This window comes from Aspergillus alliaceus, assembly GCF_009176365.1.
Source record: "Aspergillus alliaceus strain CBS 536.65 unplaced genomic scaffold BDW43scaffold_30, whole genome shotgun sequence".
In the NCBI taxonomy this organism is placed as follows: Eukaryota; Fungi; Ascomycota; class Eurotiomycetes; order Eurotiales; family Aspergillaceae; genus Aspergillus; species Aspergillus alliaceus.
Genome location: NW_022474713.1, coordinates 118,379 through 141,129, shown reverse-complemented (window position 1 = coordinate 141,129; position 22,751 = coordinate 118,379). Strand labels below are relative to the sequence as shown.

General features: G+C 48.8%; 8 protein-coding genes across 8 annotated transcripts; 4 read left to right on the top strand and 4 right to left on the bottom strand.

Annotated features, from left to right (window-relative positions):
• Positions 1 to 601: 601 nt before the first annotated feature.
• Positions 602 to 1,910, bottom strand: BDW43DRAFT_301223 (biotin synthase; the record flags this gene model as incomplete). The annotated part of the gene is made up of 2 exons (XM_032045009.1): positions 602 to 1,570; positions 1,698 to 1,910. 2 exons carry the CDS (start codon positions 1,908 to 1,910, stop codon positions 602 to 604), a joined length of 1,182 nt encoding a protein of 393 aa, XP_031898913.1.
• Positions 1,911 to 3,681: 1,771 nt separating this feature from the next.
• Positions 3,682 to 5,933, bottom strand: bioDA (adenosylmethionine-8-amino-7-oxononanoate aminotransferase). The gene is made up of 3 exons (XM_032042403.1): positions 5,656 to 5,933; positions 4,601 to 5,605; positions 3,682 to 4,545 (listed from the first exon to the last, which is right to left on the bottom strand). The coding sequence occupies exons 1-3, from the start codon at positions 5,660 to 5,662 to the stop codon at positions 3,911 to 3,913; spliced, it is 1,647 nt and encodes a 548-aa protein (XP_031898912.1). The 5' UTR covers positions 5,663 to 5,933; the 3' UTR covers positions 3,682 to 3,910.
• A 1,209-nt stretch (positions 5,934 to 7,142) lies between these two features.
• Positions 7,143 to 9,154, top strand: BDW43DRAFT_124489 (aminotransferase class I/II-fold pyridoxal phosphate-dependent enzyme). Its single transcript, XM_032038106.1, has 3 exons — positions 7,143 to 8,106; positions 8,160 to 8,302; positions 8,365 to 9,154. The coding sequence occupies exons 1-3, from the start codon at positions 7,335 to 7,337 to the stop codon at positions 8,692 to 8,694; spliced, it is 1,245 nt and encodes a 414-aa protein (XP_031898911.1). The 5' UTR covers positions 7,143 to 7,334; the 3' UTR covers positions 8,695 to 9,154.
• Positions 8,647 to 9,584, top strand: BDW43DRAFT_280257 (uncharacterized protein). Its single transcript, XM_032042402.1, has one exon. The coding sequence runs from the start codon at positions 8,728 to 8,730 to the stop codon at positions 8,998 to 9,000; it is 273 nt and encodes a 90-aa protein (XP_031898910.1). The 5' UTR covers positions 8,647 to 8,727; the 3' UTR covers positions 9,001 to 9,584.
• Positions 9,585 to 10,330: 746 nt separating this feature from the next.
• BDW43DRAFT_320469 (NAD(P)/FAD-dependent oxidoreductase) lies at positions 10,331 to 11,700 on the top strand (the record flags this gene model as incomplete). The annotated part of the gene is made up of 2 exons (XM_032049088.1): positions 10,331 to 11,168; positions 11,216 to 11,700. Exons 1-2 carry the CDS (start codon positions 10,358 to 10,360, stop codon positions 11,698 to 11,700), a joined length of 1,296 nt encoding a protein of 431 aa, XP_031898909.1. The 5' UTR covers positions 10,331 to 10,357.
• Positions 11,701 to 13,237: 1,537 nt separating this feature from the next.
• Positions 13,238 to 15,515, bottom strand: BDW43DRAFT_124481 (putative MFS transporter). The gene is made up of 5 exons (XM_032038105.1): positions 14,686 to 15,515; positions 14,475 to 14,612; positions 14,396 to 14,413; positions 13,544 to 14,334; positions 13,238 to 13,459 (listed from the first exon to the last, which is right to left on the bottom strand). Exons 1-5 carry the CDS (start codon positions 15,032 to 15,034, stop codon positions 13,289 to 13,291), a joined length of 1,467 nt encoding a protein of 488 aa, XP_031898908.1. The 5' UTR covers positions 15,035 to 15,515; the 3' UTR covers positions 13,238 to 13,288.
• Positions 15,516 to 17,465: 1,950 nt separating this feature from the next.
• Positions 17,466 to 19,475, top strand: BDW43DRAFT_312394 (putative very-long-chain acyl-CoA synthetase family protein (CefD1); the record flags this gene model as incomplete). Its single annotated transcript, XM_032047363.1, has 3 exons — positions 17,466 to 17,475; positions 17,533 to 19,003; positions 19,058 to 19,475. 3 exons carry the CDS (start codon positions 17,466 to 17,468, stop codon positions 19,473 to 19,475), a joined length of 1,899 nt encoding a protein of 632 aa, XP_031898907.1.
• A 122-nt stretch (positions 19,476 to 19,597) lies between these two features.
• Positions 19,598 to 21,328, bottom strand: BDW43DRAFT_320465 (flavin-containing monooxygenase; the record flags this gene model as incomplete). Its single annotated transcript, XM_032049087.1, has 1 exon — positions 19,598 to 21,328. The coding sequence occupies exon 1, from the start codon at positions 21,212 to 21,214 to the stop codon at positions 19,598 to 19,600; it is 1,617 nt and encodes a 538-aa protein (XP_031898906.1). The 5' UTR covers positions 21,215 to 21,328.
• Between the last annotated feature and the right edge of the window lie 1,423 nt (positions 21,329 to 22,751).

The window sequence follows — 22,751 nt, the reverse complement described above, 5'->3', positions numbered from 1 at the left end:
TTGATAAATACCATTTCTTTTTACCGCTTTCCCCCCCCATCTGGATGCCCGCATTTCAAGAAGTCGTAATCGGAGTAAAACATCAAAGAGGACGAGTAGAGACGGATCTTAAGTGATTCAATAAATCAAATCAAGAGTAGCTACATGAGCCTAGATCAGATCAGTAGTAGAGCAAAACCTGTGACACAAGTCACGAGCAAATTTGGGCTGTTCCGAGGGAATGCCTCAAGACTCGGGCTCCGAGCGAGTCGGAATGGCGGCGGAGGACAAGGAGCGGAAGGGAGAGGACACGGCCCTTAAATACTAGAGCTTTAGAGAGAGGGGCCACACCATGTGAGAACAACTAGGCATCCACCATTGCTGGAGGGTTACAGACAAGAACAAATCCCACGACGTGTCGACATCATCGATGCTTGCCAAGGGATTTCCAAGACATGGGCAGAAGCCGGGGTCGAATCAATTCTACGAGCGGAGGGGGACCAGGCATCTATAGATGTCGATCGAACGCTTTCTATTGGGTCATAATAATGCCTCATACAATTGACTCATCAGAGGGGGATATGATTTGGTAATTGCAGGTGGCAGAGGGGTCAGAGACTATTTACGAACTTGCTGCGGCCGGCGCAGCGGATACATTTTCCGAGGGGGCGGACTCCAATTCAGGGGATTTTGGGACGGAGTCGCTGGCATCCTTCTCGAAACTCTTCATGGGGTAGAAGCCCCATCGCTCGAACATGACGCGATCTTCATCCCATCCGTTGCAATCAGTCGTCAACATCTTCTCGCCAGTGAAGACGGCATTGGCGCCAGCCATGAAGCACTGGATTTGTTGTTCCTCGGAGAGGGAGATGCGACCCGCTGCCAAGCGGACGATAGTGGCGGGGAGGACGATCCGAGCAGTAGCGATGGTCCGGAGGAGCTTGTCGAAGGGGATCATCTTGCGATCTCCCAACGGAGTACCGGGGATAGGGACGAGAGCGTTGACGGGGAAAGACTCCGGGTGAGACGGCAGAGAGGAAACGGTGTGGATGAGACCGATGCGATCGGAGTCCGCCTCCCCGAGACCCAGGATACCACCGGAGCAGACGTTGATTCCCGCATCCCGGACATGGGACAGGGTCTTGAGGCGCTCGTCGTACGACCGTGTGGTAATGATGGAGGGGTAAAACTCTCGGGAGGTGTCCAGGTTATGGTTGTACGCCGTCAAGCCTGCATCCTTCAGCTCCTTGGCCTGGTTCTCGTCGATCATGCCCAAGGTCACGCAGACCTCCATCCCCATCTCGCGGACACCCGAGACCATCTGCTTGACGTTCTTCAGACTTGTTTTGCGACCGCGCATGTCGCGCCAGGCGGCGCCCATGCAGAAGCGGGTGCTTCCATTGGCCTTGGCGATCCGGGCAGCCTTCAAGACGTCGTCCACCGGGCTCATCTTGGTCGCTTTCAAGCCAGTGCTGTGGCGCGACGACTGAGCGCAGTAAGAACAGTCCTCACTACACCCTCCGGTCTTGATGTTCATTAGGGTACACATCTGAATGGCAGATGGGTCATGGAATCGACGGTGAATGGCCGCCTGGAACCGGAGTGAGTCAGCGGTCAATGTAGATACTATATTTACATCACGCATGGAGCGTAGACGAATGAATGAATGAATGACAGGATAGCATGACATAATCTCTTGTTGAAACCGGGTCACATACCGCAGCATAGGTCAGCTGATTCAAGGGAGTTTCATAGATCTGCTGGACCTCTTCGCGGGACCATGTCGTCCGCGGCGCTGTTGCGGCAGTTGCCTCTTGCAGGGCGACGGGAATCTTGCTCGCAAGTGAAGCTGCACTGGGGGAGGAGGATTGGACGGTACCATAGGACCTTCGTAAGATGGCCCGAGGAACGGACCGTGGGAGCAGCGACATTGGCGGACAGGAGCACAGAATCGGAGGTCAGATCAGGCAACAAGAGAATGCAATGGGATTAGGAAGCCTTCAATTCGTAGTTGGGCTAAAAGCGACACAACGGCACCACTACTGCTTCCCAAAGAATTCACGCTACGAATGCCAAGGGAAAGTGAAGAAGAACTCACAACCTCGGGAAAGGTGAGAGTGAGTGAGAGAGAGAGAGAGAGAGAGAGAGAGAGAGAGAGAGAGAGAGAGAGAGAGAGAGAGAGAGAGAGAGAGAGGGAGGGGTAGATTAGGAAGTACAGTACGGTACTAGGAGTCACGATACAGAAGATGATATGCTTTTCCACTTACGACTTGGTATTACTCACTTAAAGTGGGGAGGGAAAGTCTAAAAACCCCGGGACCAGTCAGCAACCAGCTGATGCAAATTAATTAATGAATAAAGCTGTCCAGCTCTGAGGGACTATCGTATCGTGGGGTGAAGCCGTTGACCCCAACGAGACGAGTCCAGCCATTGCCTTTGTGCCGAAGAGGATCATATTATATACATAGATTATATAATGAGGGAGAGTCCAACTCTTCAAGATGAGAGGTTCCACCATCAATTGCCCACTTTTATTTTTTTGTTGTTGTCCCCGCCACACAGAGAGATCAACTTGTTGAGGGGTTCAATAGATCGTTGGATTAACGCGCAGATCGTCGCGGGTGAGTTACGTACGGGACGACTGATTCGATCGTTTCCCCCACTTTGCAGTACAGCAATAATTTAGTACTAGTAAAGTACTCAGTTATCGGAGGACAGGTACTTTGAGGAAGGGAGGAGAAAAATGCCATGGATTCTATCGGAAAGCCTTTCCCGTGACGGGAACGATTGGGGATTTGGCCCATCACGTGTTGGTCTCAGCCAATCAGGAGCCACACATGACCCCGCCGCTCACCGGCAAGTTGAACAAATCAGGGAAAATCCAAACATTTCCATGTCCATTTCAGACACCGGGAAAGCCAAGCCAATGACATGGCATAGTACTAATCTTTCCATGGTTCGAAAAGATCGCCCATTAGCCAGGCACAAAAAATATGGCAGAATAATTTACTCACATCCCAATGCTACAGTTTACTTTCATCCGTCCGGTGGGGGAATTCCTACTGGATGTGTCATCACATTAGCCTAACGTATTCGGTAAGCGAATCGCTCAGCTCTGTATTCCGTATAAATTGACCCTTTTTGATACTTGAATATCTCAGCAACCAGAAATATTCAAAACTTTTAATTTAATATAATATAAGATAGTCTGTATCAGGCTGTAAATGAATTTTCATTGGTTTTTTCTCTATAAGCATAAGCTATAGATCGAGAATTTCAAAAAAAAAAAAATTACAGTTGTAATATTCAATACTGACCGAGATATCAGTTGCATAAACTTTTCTGAATTATATTCAAGATTAAGTACTATTATATATCCTATGTAAATTTTATATCTTTACTATTTCTGGTTACTGAGATATTCAAGTATCAAAAAGGATCAATTATATGGAATACAGAGCTGAGCGGCTCGCTTACCGAATACGTTATCCATCTCTAACCCGATGATAACCGTACAGAATTAGCACCCAAAAACCTAACCCTCCGGTGGTTCATTATACGCTCGTTCAAAACTATATCCCGCTAATCTAGTTTTTTTGTCTAAAGGCAAAAAAAAAAAAAAAAAGAAAAAGAAAAAGAAAGAAAGATAAAAATAAAAATAAAAATAAAAATAAAAAAAAAGGAAAGAAGAAGAAAGACGTAGAAAGTAAATTTGTTGCACTGGATCATCACGGTAGGAGGGCTTCCCGCAGCAACCCCTCAATGGACCGCAGGGCCTCCGATTGGGAAGTGAGACTCGACATGAGGTACAGGACATTTCCAAGCACACGCGAATGCACGTTAAACTTTCCGTCACTCGTAGATAACCGCTGCTGCAAGCCTCTGGCGGCTGTCGAGGTGTAGCCTATATGCGTGGTGGAGACGTCACATGTTAGTCCGGGACAACTGATTGAACCGAATGGGTTGACTTACCTCCCCCCTGCATATCTTTCAGTGAAATACTGAGCACCGTTCCTATGGCAAACACCCCATCAACCGTCGGAGCATGGGATAGATCACTAACTAAACCGTGAGACCACACACTCCAAATATCCCGCGCTCTCGAACCCTCGGACAGGGTTGCAGTCCAGTCCTGGCGGTACCCATTCCAGGACCCACTGCTTTCCATTCCTATCATGGCTTGCAGAGAATCCACGGCAACCTGGCATCCAACGGCATGTGCCGTATAACTGTGCCCGTGAAGCAAGGCGTCGCTCTTTTCCGGGCTGGAAAAGGCCCGGAATATTTCATCGCTAGCCATCGTAGTACACAGGGGGAGAAGGCCACCGGTCAGAAGTTTCGCGTTGACGGTGATGTCAGCGTCGACCTGGAGGAATGACGCCGAGGATCTGCGGCCAAGACGGTAAAGCCCGGTGAAAACCTCGTCAAAGATGATAGGGAGACCAGACCACGAGGTTGCTACTCCTCCCTGGGGGTGACCCTTGGCAGGCTTAGCTGCGCTAGCATCAAACAGCTCAGGATGGCCGCGGACGACATCGGCGAGACACCGTTGGAACAGAGGGTCACTAAGCATATCCATTAGTTATCAGCGTGAAACCGACCTTGATCATCGATACAGACCAAAAGAGCATGCCGCCGGCACCTAGAATAATGGGCTCCATGATAAGGGAGCCAAACTTCATCCCTTGCTTGTGAACCAGACCCTGAATGGTGTCTCGAATATATTCCTTGTAGCGCTTCCCCGCTGCCGATTGCAGCCGTTCTTCTACGTCGAAGACGCCATCCAAAGACGAGAATTCGAGATCCGAGCCCAATGGCTCTTGAAGATTCTCGGGCATCTCAATCTTCCACACTCCATGGGACATCTTTACCAGAGGGAAATCAAACCAGTAACCACGGCCGCGATACCATTCGACTTTCTTGTTGTAAGTGGAAGGTTCCGAGCAATCCATGACGCCAATGGTATCACCGTGATAGCTCCCCTTGAGTCCAAGGATACTGATTTGCTCCTTGCTGGCATCCCATCCATAGCGGTCGCATGCCGCCCGGAGACCCATCTTCACAGCAACTTCCATTCCGGTGCTCCCGTTGTCGGTATAGAAGACCTTCTGGAGTCGAGGGTTGCCAATGCTCTTGACTAAGAGCTCCGCCAGCGACAAAGCCGGCTCATGAATATTGCCGGGAAACATGACATGGCCGTACCGTCCAGCAGCATATGCGGCCGACAAGGCTAAACTTGGGTTGCCATGACCCAAGCCTTGCGTCCACCAGGATGCCGATCCGTCAAAGGTCGCGCGCAGCTGGCTCTGATGAGGGGACTTGTCCGATTCTACAAATGTTTGGAAATAGTCATCGTAGGCCGAGTCAATCGGAGTGATATCCTTAGCCTCCATGCCATGGTGCTGTGTGAACGGATACCATATGGCGGCATGTGCCCGGCTCGACATGGATTCCAAGCGGTCAATTCTTTCCGCATTCTTGGTGTTTAGCTGTTCTAATAAACCTGTAATATCCGTTCCCTGCGCGACGCGGCCATAGTAAGTGGCCATGGCTTCCTCGTCCCGCGCCAAGGAATCTACCTCATGCGCCGGCGGCTTTGGAGGGGGCGACGGCAGTGGCACTAACGGTATGCTTTTCTTCTGGAAATACTTGAGCAAGTATTCATGATTCTGGTAGTACTCATCGCGGAAGATTAAGACCGAATTGATATCGTAGCCCCGAAGCAAGAGTGACTCATAAGCGGAAATGGACGAGGAGATACCACCCAGTCGGGAGTCCGCGACAAGCACAATTGGTAGTCGGAGAGGGCGATATAGGTCTGCCTGGGAGTTGCCATTGGGTCCGGGAGAATGAACCCCGCCGGCTGTTTCTACCAGGGCGAAGTTGACCCCACTGCCCGCCCAGTCAGAGAGGGTCTTGTGGACGGAGGCAAGGATATCGTCATCTCGAGGGATCTAGTTCGTGGTTAGCGTTGTCACCTTTTGTGACAGGGCTAAGATGGTTTGGTACGGTAAAGTTTTTCTGCTGCGCCGCAATATGCGGACTGACGGGCTCATAAAATTGGTAGAGACACTTAGTCACTGTCCCAGCGGAATGGCGTTGGATATGTCTATGATCATGAATCAGTGTGTGCGACAAGACATACGAGTCAATCACGGAAGTAGGATTTAGGCCGCGCACCTGTCATCTGCATCGTCCAATGGCCCGGTTGAGACGGGTTTCAGAAAGGCCGCCTGATTCTGGGACTTTTGACGCTGAATTGCGTTACAGAGGACGGTTGAGACAATTGTCTTGCCTACATCGGTGTTGGCGCCGTACACCTGATGGGCGCGAAGGGAGCGCCAGAGGGCAGCTCCCACAGGAGACATCACAGTCAGCGTAGACAGTGGCTACTACTAAGCACACATAGAGTAATAGGAGCAGAAAAAAAAAGATTGGAAGCGGTTGAGTAGTTGTTGTCACAATTATTATAGTCAGACAATATAAATAGTATTTCTGTACAGCCTCATAGTCAGAGATACGAGAGGAGTAAGAAATGGGGGTGGAGAAAGCCAATAGCAGAAGCATGACCGAGGTACACTTTTTCCAGGCGGCCTGGGGCACTGAGGCACCCAGGCAGCCCATTTTCCCCACCGGTTGCTGTTGGTCCTCAACAGACAAAACCTCGACCTGTTTATTTTCCCTTTTCCTTTTCCTTTTCCTTTTCTTTTCTGCTTCCCCTTTTACTCTCTCCCACCTCAACTTTCAATCTCGTATGCATAGACCATTTTGCTGTCTTCTTTATTCTTGCGGGTCGCCTTATAGTTGACTTTCAATGTGTCAAACTTAAACCGCCTCATCGTCCTGTTACAAACCACAATTTTGCTGATATTGTACTGGAATGCCTTGTATTGTATATAGATTAGAAATTATTCCTATAGTTATAAGTGTAAATATACGGCGTAATACACTATGACCGTGGTAATACTCCTGAAATTTATATTAATATTTATTGATCGTTGTTGTTGGTGTTGGTAGTATTATTTTAATTCTTATAAAAAAAAAGGATACTACTATAAAACAAATTTTAATTATAGTGAAAAGCTAAACATATTCATATTCATTTTCGGCCAGCAAGCCACAAATGACGGGAAACAGGAGCTCCACTCTTTTTTTTGGACGCTTTTCATTCTGAAAATCCCGGGATCCACGCATCCCCCGGTGTGAAAGATGACAATGCCCGCTATCCCCTCAACCCAGAGGGAAGGGCACCATGCCTATAATAGTAGCCTGTGCCGTGCGCTTTTCTCTCTTTGGCGTGGGAAGTCATTTCATTGTATATCGTTTGACAGACTCGTCATTCAGTATTAGTCACGATGAAGGTTTCCCCTCCAAAGTCCCTGCGTGACTCACTGCGTCAAGCCTTACGCCGAAGAGAGCTGAAATCTGCTCGTCGAAGGCTCACAGTGCTCCCTCAGAGCTCGGTGGACTTCTCGTCTAACGACTTCTTGTCGCTATCGACATCCCCCGTATATCGTGCTCGGTTAATAGACCATCTTCAACAGGCACCGTCCTTCTACCCATTTGCCAGTGGGGGCTCCCGGCTCCTAGATGGCAATTCAGCCTATGCTGAGGAGCTTGAGAGCTTCATTGCCGATTTCCATGCTGCCCCCAGCGGCCTGCTGTTCAATTCGGGCTTCGACGCCAATGTTGGGGTCTTATCGTGCATCCCTCAGCCGGGTGATCTGATCGTGCATGACGAGCTCATCCACGCGAGTGCCCGGGAAGGCATGCGGTTGTCACGAGCGGGCAAACGGGTCCAGTTCGCTCACAGCTCACCTTTGGGCCTGGAAGAAGTACTACAAGCAGAGGTCGATGCGGACCCATTCATACAAAACGGCTCACGGAATGTCTTCATCGTGGTTGAATCCGTCTATAGCATGGATGGAGACATTGCCCCCATCCGGGAATTCATCGAAGTGGTAGATCGACTTCTTCCGCGGGGTAACGGCTATTTTATCGTGGACGAAGCGCATGCTACGGGAACATTCGGTCCCCGTGGGGCGGGTGTTGTGCAGGAACTAGGGCTAGAGGAGCGGATATTTATCCGGGTACATACATTTGGTAAAGCGCTAGCGAGCCATGGAGGTATGAGTTCACAAAACACCATATGATGACCTATATGACTGACACTTCTGTAGCAATCGTATTATGCTGTTCCGATACTCGAGATTATCTGATCAACTACGCCCGCAGCTTGATCTACACCACGGCACTGGGATTCCCATTCCTGGCGTCGATCCGCACGGCATATGAATTGCTGTCCGAGGGTGTTACAGAGCCTGTAAGTTGCCCCTCGCATAGTTTATCCTGGTCCTCGGAAGAATCTCAACTGATCTTGAATAGCTGCAAGAAAAACTTCAACAGTTGATTCTGTACCTCCGGACACGCCTTGGAGACCTTGGTTCGTGGGACCCTGTTGTCTTCGAAGTAGACCATTTCCCGAGATCCCCCATCTTTTCCTTGCGCAGCCCCATGCCTCGCCAGCTGGCGGCGCAATGTCAACAAGAAGGGTTCACTGTACGTGCAATTATGGCACCCACCGTCCCCGCAGGAAAGGAGCGGGTGCGAGTGTGCCTGCACACGGGGAATACGATGGAGGAGATCGACGGGTTTGTCGACACCATCCAGTACTGGCTAAACAAAGTGACGGACAAGAAGACCGCGCGGCTTTGAGCGGTACTGTTATCCATTTGTTTCCATGTCCTGATGGCGATTCCGAATTTAACCACAACAAGTTGTATATTGTATATAGTTGACAGTACAACAAGAGATACCGAAAGACCGCACAAAGCAAAAATAAAGACAAAAAAAGCCCCTCATACTGTTTCAAAATATCAAAAACTTCAGACAAGTCGGACAAGTAGGAGGACCTTGCCAATCGCCCAAAAGCCACTGACCAATACACTCCCGATGATAATTCGTCGCACAATAACTCTGACACCAGACCAAAAACCCCCGGATCATCACATCTACTCTTAGAAAGCCCTCTCTCGTCCGCAGTATATTTGAGAGCCCACGCACCAGACACCTCAACCCGAAACGGAAGCAAACAAACCCCACACTCCCCCTCGATAATTTTCGGCGAGACTATCCATCCAGCAACATCATTCCATGCCTGACCAGCCAGCTCCGACATAGAGCTCAAGCCTGGAACGTCCGATCTCCTCGTACCACAATCCTCGAGCCCCGAAGGCCGAGCCTGTTGCTGCAGTTCCGGGTCTACATGCTGGGTCGATGATGCATCCGCCTGCTGTACCGGTTCACTCAAACCCGTACCTGAAGTTCCCCTCCCCTCACCGCACGTAGAAATGTATCGATACACCCTAAAACTTCCACCTAGCAGCAAAAATATCCGTCTGACGCTGATGACCTGAACAACACAACGGCAACGACGCGACGTCCAACAGGAGATCCTCAATATCCCAGCCCTGGGCGAGGCGGATATCGCCCATATGCAGTAAATGAAAGGCCCATTCCCATTTAGCAAGATTGGTCTCGTTCTCGCAGCGAAGACGATCGGCGGCCTTGAAGCTGAGACAGCGGCGTTCGGATTAGGGGTTTTAGGTTTAGGATTTCGATGAGTTTGTACGTGTTTCTGGTACGTGAGGACATGATAGAGGGGATTAAAGGGTGGGTAGGTTAGGGATTTGGCGCTAGTATAGGAATACGCATAATACGGAGGGAGATATGGAGACAAGTGAGTGGGGATTTGTTTCTGATCCTATATAGTTAATGTTGGGTTAGGGTTACTGTGTGTACGGATGACTTACGTCCCTTCTTTATATCGGGAGGAAGCATTTGTCTTGGTGCTGAGGAATCAACCGTTCAGAACATGGTTTGGACTGCTTCGGATGTGCTTTATGACGGTCCGAGCCGCGTTTTTCTAGGCTTGGGTCTGGATAAGCTTGTTTGGAGGATGGGTTTAGGTGCTCATTATTATGCCATGGTGGACTTGGTTTTAGAGGGATGGAAAATTCGGGTGAGCACAGGTTTACATGGTCTGAAGAGTTTCATCGAGGAGATACACTGAAGTGATCATATCAGCGTCCGGTAAGAGTATGGTATATACATTAGGACCTAATATCCCATACAGAGATATCAAAAATCGTACGTAACACTAATGAATGCAAGAAATAGATGTATGGCTATTATAAGTGTTCCTTCACAGGGGAGTAGCCATCTATGGATGAAGATCTAGATAATTTAATAAATAATCTGATAGATTTATGTGAGATGATATCATTCGACATTATGCCGTTCTAAACCCCTCACTTACGATTATCTATCCATCTAACCAACCAACAAAAGCCTTCAATCACGAGCCATAACACCCAAAATGGAAGGCCAAGATATTCTCATCGTCGGCGCCGGCATCTTTGGGATCAGCACTGCCTATCATCTAGCACTCAGGAACCGTTACAGTCCCAATTCCGTTCGTATCACCATTTTAGACCGCGAGACTGCTCCATCTTACCCCGCCGCATCAACAGATGTCAACAAGATCATCCGCGCAGACTACTCGAGCCCTTTGTATATGTCTCTGGGATTTGAAGCTATTGCAGCATGGCAGAGTCTGCCATTTTTTAGGCATGCGGGTGTTTTTCACCAGACTGGATGGATTGCTATGGATGACAAGGACAGTGATGTACCACAACGTGTTCGAAAGAATTTCCTCGATACCAGTTCTGAAGGCGTGATTGTGGAAATGACCGAAGAAGAGGTAAAAGACTGTTGGGGCGGACTGCTTCAGAGAACGGATTGCAGTCCATTCGGGTCCTACTATTTCAACCCCTCTTCGGGTTGGGCAGATGCCGGGAGAGCTTTGGCAGTTATGACTGAAGAAGCTGTGAAACTGAGTGTGAAGTATGAGATTGGCGAGGCACGCAGGATTGTCCGTGGAGAGAATGGAGCTCAAGCGGTTGAAACCGATACCGGGGCCCTGTTCAAAGCAGACAAGATTTTGCTGGCAACAGGAGCTTGGACTAGCCAACTGATGTCTTCTATTGAAGATGAGCTGGACCTGCCTGAGGAAGCGCGGGTGGAGCGCCAGGCCTCTGCGGCTGGGGTTTGCGTTGCGCATTTTCAGCTCACAGAAGCGGAGAAAGAGGCGTATTCGAAGTTACCAGTGTTTGTATACGGTGGTCAAGGTTTGTTGAATAGCCAGGTCAAATGCATATATACTGAGAACGGACAGGCGAAGTGATTCCACCGACGGATGCGGGAATCCTTAAGTTCACTTTTGCGACATCGGTCAAGAATATAATCCAGACTGCTTCTGGCCATGAGATTTCTGTCCCTGTCTTGGACCAAACGAATGCTCCACCTGGTCTTCAGGAAGACTCAATAAACCTGATTAAGCCGCGTTTGCCGCAGGTTCTAGATGGTGGCCGTAAGCCAGATTCTTATCGAATGTGCTGGGACTCTATCACCCCAGATCAGCAGCCGCTGATCGCTCGACACCCCGATTCCAGACTGTCAAACCTGTACTTCGCTGTTGGGGGGTCATTCCATTGTTATAAGTTTCTCCCAACGATTGGACAGTACGTGGCCAACGTGTTGGATGGGGTTAGCAACGGACCCGAGAAGGACCAAGCGTGGAGGTGGAAGCCAATCCACGACAGCAATGGGGGCATACATGAAAAGTTGGTTCCAACGAGACTATTCCATGACTTTGCATGACTTAGGCGGTACAAGTTAGTTTCTAGTTGTGGTTTCCTTCCTCCTATAGGACAAATGGGGATTCCTCACTGTTATTCGTGGTTAGCTTGTGGGTTCAAGCGCAGCGTTGTATTCCTTTGTTTTGAGGCCATATATAAATGCGCTCATGATTCCCACGTAGATAAGCCTTCTTGAAAATTCTCAGGATCATCGGATCTATTTGTCTTCTGATCGTCATATCCATTTTGATTACGATATCATCTACAATTGATAATGGATGTGAGTAGAAATGAATGAGTCTCTGACTGGGGTAAAAGGGGGCGGCAAACTGGGAGTATATAAAGCCCTATATAATCCTGTATCCAGGTCACAGGGTCACCAGGTTTTCCTATTACGACACAATTCACCATGTATAGCACTTCCTCTTCCTGGGGAAGAAACTCCATACTCTTTAATAACACTTAGAAGCCTGCTCAGGAAGATATCGTTGAGCTGGTAGAAGACTTTTATCTTCTCTCTTGATTAGCACACGCGTGAAGCGTGCAGCTGACAAGTACATCAACTTTTAACTCGCGCAGTGTTCTAGAAGAGAACTGTGCGTGTCCACAAAAAGATGGCTCACTTTGTGTGGGAAAATGACCCGTGCACGAACCACCACATACTAAACCACTTCCCCCACTATCACTTCGGGCATAGGAATGTTGCTGGCACAAACAACTTCAACCATCATCAGTGATACTGTGTAAGGGGACAAGGACAAACGGCCTGAGCACAGCTTGGTTGAGAGTTCGTTACCTGGCCTTCGTCAGGCATACGCTATCCCTATCGAGGCGCTGTTTGGGGCCTCGTGGGCTCCTTCGCCTCCCTGCGCTTCTTCCCTGCCTGGTAGGTTGTCTTTCTGTCTCCCAGTTCTGCGCGGAAGTTGTTGTTTTCATGGCCTTCGAAGCCTGGTAAGCTGGAGAAGGCCGAGGCTCAGCCTCTGTCTGGCGGGTTTCGAAGCCATGAGAAACAACTTCATATTTCAAAGAATGATGGATCCACACCAGAAAATGCATGCAACACTGTCACATTCGACCCTGCCAATAACCAGATAATCAACGGCGTGTCTATCTATTGTACGGGTACACGTCTGGGATGCTTATTTCTCTGCGGAGTAAACCGCATCGTGGTAGGTGACTTCGTCTTTTATATGTTTGGCCTGTCTTACGCTGTGCACTTACTAACAATTGTCAAAACCAGTTTGTTTCTCGGGCAGAAGTCCAATAACATGATACTAAGGTCTCGCTACAAAAATGGAAGTACTCATGGGTCCTCTTGAATATTACGAGGATTGGCATTTTGTGTCCGACTATGGTGTGATCGCCCAGTTGGGCCTCATGCGCTAGCTAGTATTGAATGTTTTACAACGCTGGTTCGCCGATATACGATGACCGACAAGACCACCGATGAAGTGATTGGCTCGAGAACGGAGGAAACACTGTTACAATGGGGAAGGAAACGGTTATTCTGGATGATCGAATCAAGCGATGCTTTTAAATGCAGTATATATAGCTAATTTGGATAGCTATTTGAAGTTGAATTCATGATCAAAATCTTGCTAGCCCACCACCTAATAAGCATAGTATAACATCGACTCATCATTACTCTGGCGAATCCTCCTATTCGCCCGAATCAGCCAAATTTTCATCGCCCATGCACTGGCCGCACAGGCAAGCGAGAAGGCAGCACTCGAGGTCATCGCCATCGTATACCTCGGTTCATGCGAAGAGGGCCAGAGATACTGCAACAATCAGCACAACTCTACCCACATATAACTAACCTCTAATAACCGAAGAAGCGCCCAGGCAAAGAGAGACAAACATACCGGAGTCCAGACAAATGACGCATTAGCAATTGTATTCACTATTGCCAACGAAGAAGCCTTCTTCTCCTTCGTCTGCCCGCACGTACTACTCACCCACCCAAGCACGATACTATTAACGGCGTAAGTGCCAATAGCAAAAACAACCATAGCAAAATACCTCGCCCCAGTATTCAACGTCGCACAGCCCAACACAAATCCAAAGATCGCGATCGCCTTTGCCACGGTAATATGCCATGTCCTCTCGTTGAACCTACCCGAGCTCCACGACCAGGCAACAGAAATCAACCCAGCAATCAGATACGGCGGACAAGTCAGCACAAGCGTAATCGTTGTCGAGAACCCCAATGTCTCTACGGCCGTGGGGAAGAAGTTCTTGAATCCGTTTGCTGCAAGATGCATGTGTTGCATGAAGGCGAAGAGCCAGAGTTTGGGATCGCTGGCGGCCTCCTTTAGGCCACTGAAGGTGCTCGTTTGCAGGCGGGCGCCGACGGTATCGGCGACGATGCGTTCATGGGCGAGGGTTCTTTCTTCTGGGGTGAGCCAGCGGGTGACAAGGGGGTCGTCGGGGAGTGTGAAGATCGAGAGGACGGCGATGAGGAAGGTTACTGCGCCTTGGAGGATGAAGAGCCATTGCCAGCCAGTGACGCCGGCTAGGTCGTCCATGCCGTGGAAGATGCCTGCTGCGATGAGGCCGGCGAAGGCAGTTGCGAGGATGTTGCCTGTGTAGAGGATGGAGATCCGGGTTGCGATTTCTTTGCGAGTATAGAAGATGGATAGCATGTAGAGGGCTCCTTTTTAAGGTCAGATATATTCGGACGTGAGTTGTTGGATTGGATAGCAGTGTGGTCTTGCCTGGGTAGTATGGTGCCTCTATGGTATAGTGAGTGAGATGAACCCAGGAAGAATTGAGGACGAAAGAATAGAAACATACCAGTAACACCGAGAAAGAACCGGACCAGTAGCAGACCCTTGAAGTCCTTCGCCAGAGCCGTGATAGCACTGACAACAGCCCACAAGGCCATGCACCCGGACATATACCACGATGGTTTCACCCTGGTAATCAACATATCTACACAAATGGACTTGTCAACTCGTGATCACCTCTCCCCGGAATCAAATGAAGAACTGGAAAGAAGGCTCACTGCTCGGAACTTGTCCTAACAGATATCCTACGAACAAAATTGAGACACAGGTTTGGTACTCCGACGACGACAAGCCCAGGTCCTCCTCGAGGTCATTCAATCGCGCCAAGGCAATGGCATTCCGGTCGAGGTAGTTGAGCCAGTACATCAGCCATAACGTGGGCATGATCCAGGTGTCCAGTTTGTGGACAAGGCGAATCTCTACAGGGTCTGTTTTCTTCCGTGCGCCAGAGTAATCGCTTTGCTTAGGCGGAGACTTGACTCCATCGTGACCCAAGGTATACTCTCGGTGGAGGGTTTGAGGTTTGTCGTTTGCATCTGGAAGAGGGGGCTTTTCTGGGTTTGACATGTTTGAATCAAGATATCTTCGATAATGGCAATTAAGTGCTGGAATCTGGAGATAGGGAGATGGATTGAGGAGACGCTCACCCCGAAGGATCTTTTATATCTACCATGTCTTCATACCCGGCAACGAGTGCCGCATCCAAAGATCCTTAGTCCATCATAGACACGAGTTGCGGGGCCGCATTCGGCAAGCCAAGGATATTGATATTAACGTGAACTGATAAACGAATCCTGCTACGGGCAGAGACGACCTATACAAACGAGAAGAATGTACCCCTCGCGTACGAATAAGACCCAAGCGGACATTGGCAAACTCTCTCTCCAAATATACCTCGTATTACAAGAGTGGCATCCAAGCAAAACAAGAAGATGCCTAGAATACCAACTGGACTGTGATATAATCTAGTTGTAATCCTGCGTGCCACGAGGCGAGTCTGGGGTGTCCGACATGGTGCCATTGTGATGTTTTACCCCGGAGTCCAAGCTTTGCACTGCCTCCCCCATAGCTTGGCAATATGTGGTTATCCTCTCCGCGACCAGTTATGGCCACTGCCTATTGAAGTGAGTAAGACTGGCAATTCCCCTTGGCGAAACCTTGGCGAAGGAAGAACAACAGAGGTTAGCGTTTGGACTGTAGGTCAGGGAGAAGCGGGGGCAGGATTATGAGAGCTTGGCATGGTTTTGAGGCATTATCCTGAGACTGAATGGAGAGAGGAACTATACAGGGCTTGGGGAAAAGGTAAGGTTGTCATTGGTCGGACTTGTCATGTCCGGTGAGGTTTCAGCAGGGTTGAAGATAACTTCTGCGGAGGTTCGTATATCCGGAAAGCAAGTTTGTCAATAACCCTTTTGGATTTTGGTACAAGTATGTTTTATTGTATACTTGTTACTAGTAACTCATTTAGGGTCGGGATAATTCGTGGTTTATCCCGGCTTATCTAGTATCAGTGATAGTAGCAATCTTATCGCGACGCTAGAAATATCAATAACCTCTGCGGAGCCTTGCGAACCTTAGCCCTATCTTACTACTGATCTCTAGAGATTCAATACTCCTCAACAAGTTGGTGTGATTATATAGACTACGAGATAATTTCCCCAAGGGTACAAGGGTAGGGCCAACAACAATTACACTGACGACGGTGGAGTAGGACTGTGTGCTTCCAGCACCTCGCATGCGACCATATACACTCAGTCACAATATAATAAGTAAGCAATTGATCAGCCAAAAGTTGGCATTTGGACTGACAGCTTTAAAATCTGCTACATAAACGTATTCAGTGATTGGGTGCATTCGCTCAAGCCCTCAGCTGGTGCCAAAATACTCCGTGAAGTATGGTTCACTCGGCACCTATTGTTGTTGAATCCTACATGGATGTCGCTTGTTGATTATTAACATAGCTATAGTTATAGTTATGTCTGCCCCCTGGATTGACTTGTACGATCTTACGGTTAATTTCTGGTCTCGGGATTCGTGTATTTCTGTCGAAAGAAGTGGCTAGAGTGAAGAATAGTTCTGTTTTCCATGTTAATATCTCATTTCTTTTTACCTTTCCTTGAAGAATAGTAATCCATTATGCACCGTCTCCACCTACACCGAGGCACTCTGAAGCATATCGGTCCGAGCTATTGCCGACGACCAATTTTTTAGGCTCGGCAGGTTGAGTCATTGGGATCTCCACTAAATATCGGTGGGCATTGAACCACAGTTGAACGTAAACAGTTATGAAAATGTTGAGAGCCACACTGGTGTCACCGAACGAGATACCGGTGAACATCTTGTATAATGGTTTCTGGGGGGGGTTTGTTCACTTCTCACCTTCCAGAACGGTGTGGAGAAAAGGTGCATCGACGTTCGGACCCATTTTTCCACGTCAGCCCTCCACCACTCAGCACCATTATTGATGTATGGGCAAACCCGACGCTGGGAGGCAATCTCCTAAAAGGTGAACGTCCCCTTTCTCTTCCCACGGAATGTAGCGCTTGTTTGGAGTTGAGTTTTCCAGCTCCTCAATGGTCTACATGGCCATCGTATTCGGCCTCGTGGCGATTCTTATATCGCTATTCGGCGTAATAGGTCGATCAGAAACCGAGGGAAACAGTGGACCCCCGCATTTCATACTGCAGCTACTGAGCTTCTACCAAGCTATTCACTACGTTTAGTCTGATATTATGCCGAAAGATCGACGACTGTCTTATTAGGAGGGAATTGCGGAGTCACTTCAACCGAGGAATGTTCACCCCCGGCTATCATACACCGGTTAATCAATATAATAATCAATATAATACCTTTTGGAATCTCCGCATTGCTGCCCATTTTCTAAAATACACGGATGTACACACGCACACACACACGCACACACACACACACACATATATATATATATCGCATTCTTGTGTAGACCTTTTGTGTGTGGCCCATTAAATTCTAGACCAACATGAGTTTAGGTACGTATTTTCAATCCCTGCACCGTCAAGTTGTTCTAGTCTCATAAATCCTTATAGTAGCAGCAGTCGCAGGTGGGGCGACCTTGGCCGCGTATCTGAACGCCAAATTTCACATCACCAAGGATGTCTCCGGCATCCTGAATATGAGACGAAGTACACGTGAATATGAGCGTGCTGTCTCCCAGAACCAAGGCAACGTATGGTTTCTCTTTCAAGAAACTGCCGCTCGATATCCTGATATGGTCTGTATTTGGACACGGGAGCGGTCATACACATATCGCGAGATTATGGCGTACGCAAACCAATACGCGCACTTTTTCTTGTCCAAAGGCGTGAAGACGGGCGATCTGGTGGCGCTATACTTGCAGAACCGGGCCGAATTTATCTTTGCGTGGCTGGGGCTCTGGAGTCTTGGGTGCGCGCCCGCCGCGATCAACTATAACTTGACGGGAGATGCGTTGCTGCATTGTCTGAAGATCAGTGGGGCGAAGCTGGTGTTGGTGGATGATGATGCTGAATGCCGTGCCCGCATGGATGAGTGCAAGGTCACTGTCGAGGGCGACTTGGGCATGGAGCTTATCACTGTAGATCCTACATTTACTGCGACAGTGCTGTCACGATTCCCCTCCACCGTCCCTGAAGACGGTCGTCTGGCTCTGAACATGAAGGGTACATATCCCGGTATACTCCTTTATACATCTGGTACCACAGGAATGCCGAAAGGATGCGCATTCACCATGTCCCGGTTATACACTACGGCTCTCCTACGCAGTGGTACCTCCTTAATAGATCGACCCGGCCCAGGCGGCGATCGTTGGTACAGCTGTATGCCACTCTACCACGGAACTTCAGCTATCGCCATGATTAATTCGATCGCTACCGGTAGGAGCATTGCGCTCGGGAAGAAATTCAGCGTGCGACAATTTTGGTGTGACATTCGCGACTCTGAATCGACGTTTTTCGTTTACGTGGGAGAGGCAGCACGGTATCTGCTTGCTGCTCCACCATCCCCCGATGACCGAAAGCACCGCGTACGCTGTATGTACGGCAATGGCCTGCGACCAGATGTCTGGGACAAGTTCAAGGAGCGCTTTGGCATACCAGAGGTTGGGGAGTTCTTCAATAGTACGGAAGGTATCTTTGCACTGTTCAACCACAACAGTGGGCCGTTCACGACCGGCAGCGTGGGTCACCACGGGCTGATCATGCGCCTCTTGCTGAACAATGTATTTATCCCCGTGGCCATTGATCCGAACACGGGCGATGTTCTGCGCGACCCCCAGACGGGGTTCGTCGTGCGCGCGCCTTACGAGACGGGCGGCGAAATTATTGTCAATGTTCCGAACGAGGAGGCTTTCCAGGGCTACTGGAAAAATGTCGATGCGACTTCGAAGAAATTCCTGCGGGATGTGTTTCGCAAGGGAGATATCTATTACCGGTCTGGGGATGCGTTGCGCCGTCAGTCGGACGGACGATGGTACTTTTTGGATCGCTTGGGAGATACCTTCCGGTGGAAGAGTGAGAACGTGTAAGTTTTGCTAACCTTCTTACTCTCCAGTAAGACGATCTGACTGTAATACAGCGCGACGGCTGAAGTCGCGGAAGTTCTCGGTCAATTTCCTGGAATCATCGAAGCCAATGTCTACGGCGTCACAGTCCCATATCACGAAGGCCGGGCGGGGTGCGCAGCCCTCCAAATCAGCCCAGAATCCAAGGCAAACTTTGACTTCCAAGAGCTGGCCAGGTTTGCCCGTTCTCGGCTGCCTAAATATGCTGTCCCGGTGTTCCTGCGCATAGTGGAAAGCTCAACACATATCCATAACCATAAACAGAATAAGGTACCATTGCGAGACGAAGGTGTTGACCCAGGGAAAACAGGAACGAAGGTCACCGAGGGAAAGACGGATAAATTCTACTGGCTTCCGCCAGGGGAAGCGTCATACAAGGAGTTCGGGAGGGGTGAGTGGGAGATATTACAGAGTGGAAAGGCTCGACTATAGTGGTGGATTGTATTTACATAGACTCTGCAACGTCGTCTATGACTGTATAAATAGCTAGCTCGTCCTCATTGCCTTTATGCCATATATCTACCAGAGTTAGTGGCATCGCCCCATAAGTGAGTCTACACAGTATGGAATCCATTCCAGCCTTCCAAAGCCTGCCTACACTGCTGATCGTACAATTCCAGACCGCCCGGAAAATTCAAATGCTCTCGCTTCTTACCGGGAATGTTGGCACCCATATACCATGAGTTTGCCTTTGGAATCAGCGTCATATCTGTGATGTGATTCACTAGCCCTTTCCAATCCTGCTCCGCCTCGGCGGTGGGCTCAATATATGACAGCTCGCTCTGGTCGATCTTTTGGATCGCGTCAATGACCCACCGGCCCTGCATCTCAATTGACGTGGGCCCATTACTGAGTGCCGTGGGTCCGTGGGGCCCATAGATAAAGAACATATTGGGATAACCGTGGCTTGTCATGCCCAAGTACGTATGGACGCCGTCCTTCCAATCTTCAGCCAGCGGCGTATCATCGGTGTTGCGAAGACCCATTTCCGTGAAGCTGCCGGTCACAGCGTCAAAGCCCGTAGCGATGGCGATGACATCCACAGAATAGAAAGAACCATCACTGGTAGCAATACCAGTTGGTTTGATTTCCGCAATTGTCACTTCGCGAAGGTTCACAATATCCACATTAGGCCGGTTGTACTGCTCGAAGTAATCCTGCTCTAGTGAACACCGTTTTGCCCCCAAGGGGTGTAACTGTTGAAGCGGTACCAGAAGGTCTTGTTTTCTCGGATCAGATATTCTCGCACGGGACTTCTTGACCCAAAACTCATATACCTCACGGTTGACATCTGGATCAAGCAAGATATCGTTGTAGTTATCGAGTATCAGAGCAAATCCACCCTTTTCCCAGAGGGACTCAAACAAGGCCTCCCGCTCTTCAGGCGATGCCTCAGACATCTTAATTGGTTGGAACTCGTTTATGTACCCACTAAACGTTTTTTCTCGGTCCTCGAAGAGCTGGGGATACTGTGATCGGAGACACGCTTGATCCTCCGGTGTCCATATCTCCTGCCGCATCGGCAGAGCCACGTTGGGTGTCCGTTGAAAGACAGTCAAGTTACCAGCCTCCTTGGCCCATTCCTGGATGATCTGAACCCCAGTCGACCCAGTGCCAATAACGGCGACTTTCTTCCCTGTGACATCAACACCGCCCCGCAGCCAGGCCGTGGAATGACAAACGACGCCCTGAAAAGTGTCCAGACCCGGAAATTCAGGCACGTATGGCTTTGCACCCGTTCCCGGACAAGGTAAAAAGAATCGAGAAGTAGTGGATTTTCCATCCGCGGTTTTAACGGTCCATTGAGCGCTCTCCCGATCGAACTGCGCCCCAATCACTCTTCGTCGGAACTCGACATCCTTCTTGATATCGAGCACTCTATCCAGATGCTGGAAATATGCCTGGAGCTCTTCACGAGAGGGGAACTTTGTCTTCCAATTCCAGTCCTTCCACGCCTCTGCGATGGAGAGCTGGTAGATCCGGCCCTCCGAATCTACACGGGCTCCCGGGTAGGTATTCCAGTACCAGGTCCCACCGATATCTGGGGCTGTCTCGTAGATCTTGCACCGATACCCAAGTTTACGAAGATGGTATAGGAGAAAGATGCCGGAAAAGCCGGCGCCGACTATGATAATATCGCAGTCGTGTTTTGGAGAAGATTGTGCCGTCATCGTTGGTCTAACGGACAGAAACCTATAAGAATAAAAAGACTATGGAAAATAAGGCAAAGGAATTATAGGTAAAGAAAGATACTAGCAACTGGATTCTAGAATAGCTAGCTTAAGTAGACTTGAAGACGCATGGGACCGACAGTTAGAGTCTTGAGTCCCCAATATGTTTCCTCATGGGTTGTGTCATCGTCAAAAAGTATCTCCTGCCAATTGCGGTTCGGATTGGGCAGCTATAACCATGGAACAACGAAGGCAAGATGAGGCTTTGGTGCAATGGCTTGGAATTTAGTGCTTATTGTCTCGCACTGCCACTTCTCATTGCATGGTGAATACGCACTTGTTGTACCGTATAAAAATTGAGACTAGCCCTGGAGCCGATCAGATATATCTATTACCGGAGGTATAGAATTCCGTTTTGCCTAATAATCGACCACTAAATGTCAATATTTATAATAATAACATAGAAAGGAACTTAATTTCTTAACCTGCAGGGAAAATATATAACTATACGGTTATATAATTTTATAATTAGCGCATCGACTCAGATTAAATAGGTACATAGCCAATAGCGGGCTTCAGACAGTAATGTGAGTTGACAAGCATTTATTATTAAATTATATATTGCGTGTTGACCTAGAGTCCTAAGTGCTTAAATAGTCGAGGAACAGGCAAGAATAACAGATTTATAATTGAGACTACTGTCAACACCACTACAAAGCAAATCAATATTTTAGGGTTCTTTTTTCCCTCTTCCAATACTGTATGTTAACTACTCCCAAACATGTTTAGAACCTATCCGCAGTTTACCGGCAAAAGGCACCCGGAGCACCCAGAACCTTGCAGTAGCCGTTAATTGAGCTACTGACGAGACAGTTCGATCCGGACGTGGAGCACTAGCGGCCTTCCTTAAATCTGCGAAAGGAAACGTTGGGCGGGATTTACGAGCTTGCTAGAGTTGCGAAATTAGGGAGCCACGAGCCTGATGATTGGGGCCTGGGTAGTACGCACGACCAGCACATATCCTTGTGATGTAGCGGTCATCACAGCACATCGATGTGAAGCAATCATATGGTGGTCTAGTTTCATCTGGGTTCTTGAACTTGCCTTTCAGGCCTGCAAAGGCACTATAGAGAGTTATTAACAGCGTGATTATATAAGGTTGAAAAAACATGCGAAGTGGTCATAGAGAGCACCAAAGCAATATGAACCTTCATCCCTTCATCATGAAGAGTCGTATACTTCTGCTAGATCAATCATGGTTCTCAAGGAGTGGGAACGTAATCAGAAGTGTTGGAGCAAAACGATTACATGGAAAGGCAGCACATTGCCATAGAGCGATGTGTCCATAATCTGATCTAGATCGCTTAGGGGGTGGTCATCAAGAAATGATGTAGGCATTGCTATGTTACATAGAGCTGAGCTTGAATAGTAAAAATGGGGCTAGGTTGTTCGACTGGGATTGGTAAGGGCCATATAGCTCCACATATGTCTCTGAGAAGCGGTATATCTTAGTTTAGATAGTCTATGAGCGAGGAAT

Bases quoted from the DNA above. Each gene is read 5' to 3' on its own strand.
- bioDA (XM_032042403.1), bottom strand. The intron at 4,546-4,600 runs GGTCTGTATCGA...TGGATATGCTTA, and splicing joins TGCCGGCGGCATGCTCTTTT to GTGACCCTCTGTTCCAACGG.
- BDW43DRAFT_124489 (XM_032038106.1), top strand. From the start codon at position 7,335: ATGAAGGTTTCCCCTCCAAAGTCCCTGCGTGACTCACTGCGTCAAGCC. The intron at 8,107-8,159 runs GTATGAGTTCAC...ACACTTCTGTAG, and splicing joins AGCGCTAGCGAGCCATGGAG to CAATCGTATTATGCTGTTCC. The intron at 8,303-8,364 runs GTAAGTTGCCCC...GATCTTGAATAG, and splicing joins CCGAGGGTGTTACAGAGCCT to CTGCAAGAAAAACTTCAACA.
- BDW43DRAFT_280257 (XM_032042402.1), top strand. From the start codon at position 8,728: ATGGCGATTCCGAATTTAACCACAACAAGTTGTATATTGTATATAGTT.
- BDW43DRAFT_124481 (XM_032038105.1), bottom strand. From the start codon at position 15,034: ATGTCAAACCCAGAAAAGCCCCCTCTTCCAGATGCAAACGACAAACCT. The intron at 14,613-14,685 runs GTGAGCCTTCTT...CCATTTGTGTAG, and splicing joins GTTAGGACAAGTTCCGAGCA to ATATGTTGATTACCAGGGTG. The intron at 13,460-13,543 runs GTATGTTTGTCT...TGATTGTTGCAG, and splicing joins CGTCATTTGTCTGGACTCCG to TATCTCTGGCCCTCTTCGCA.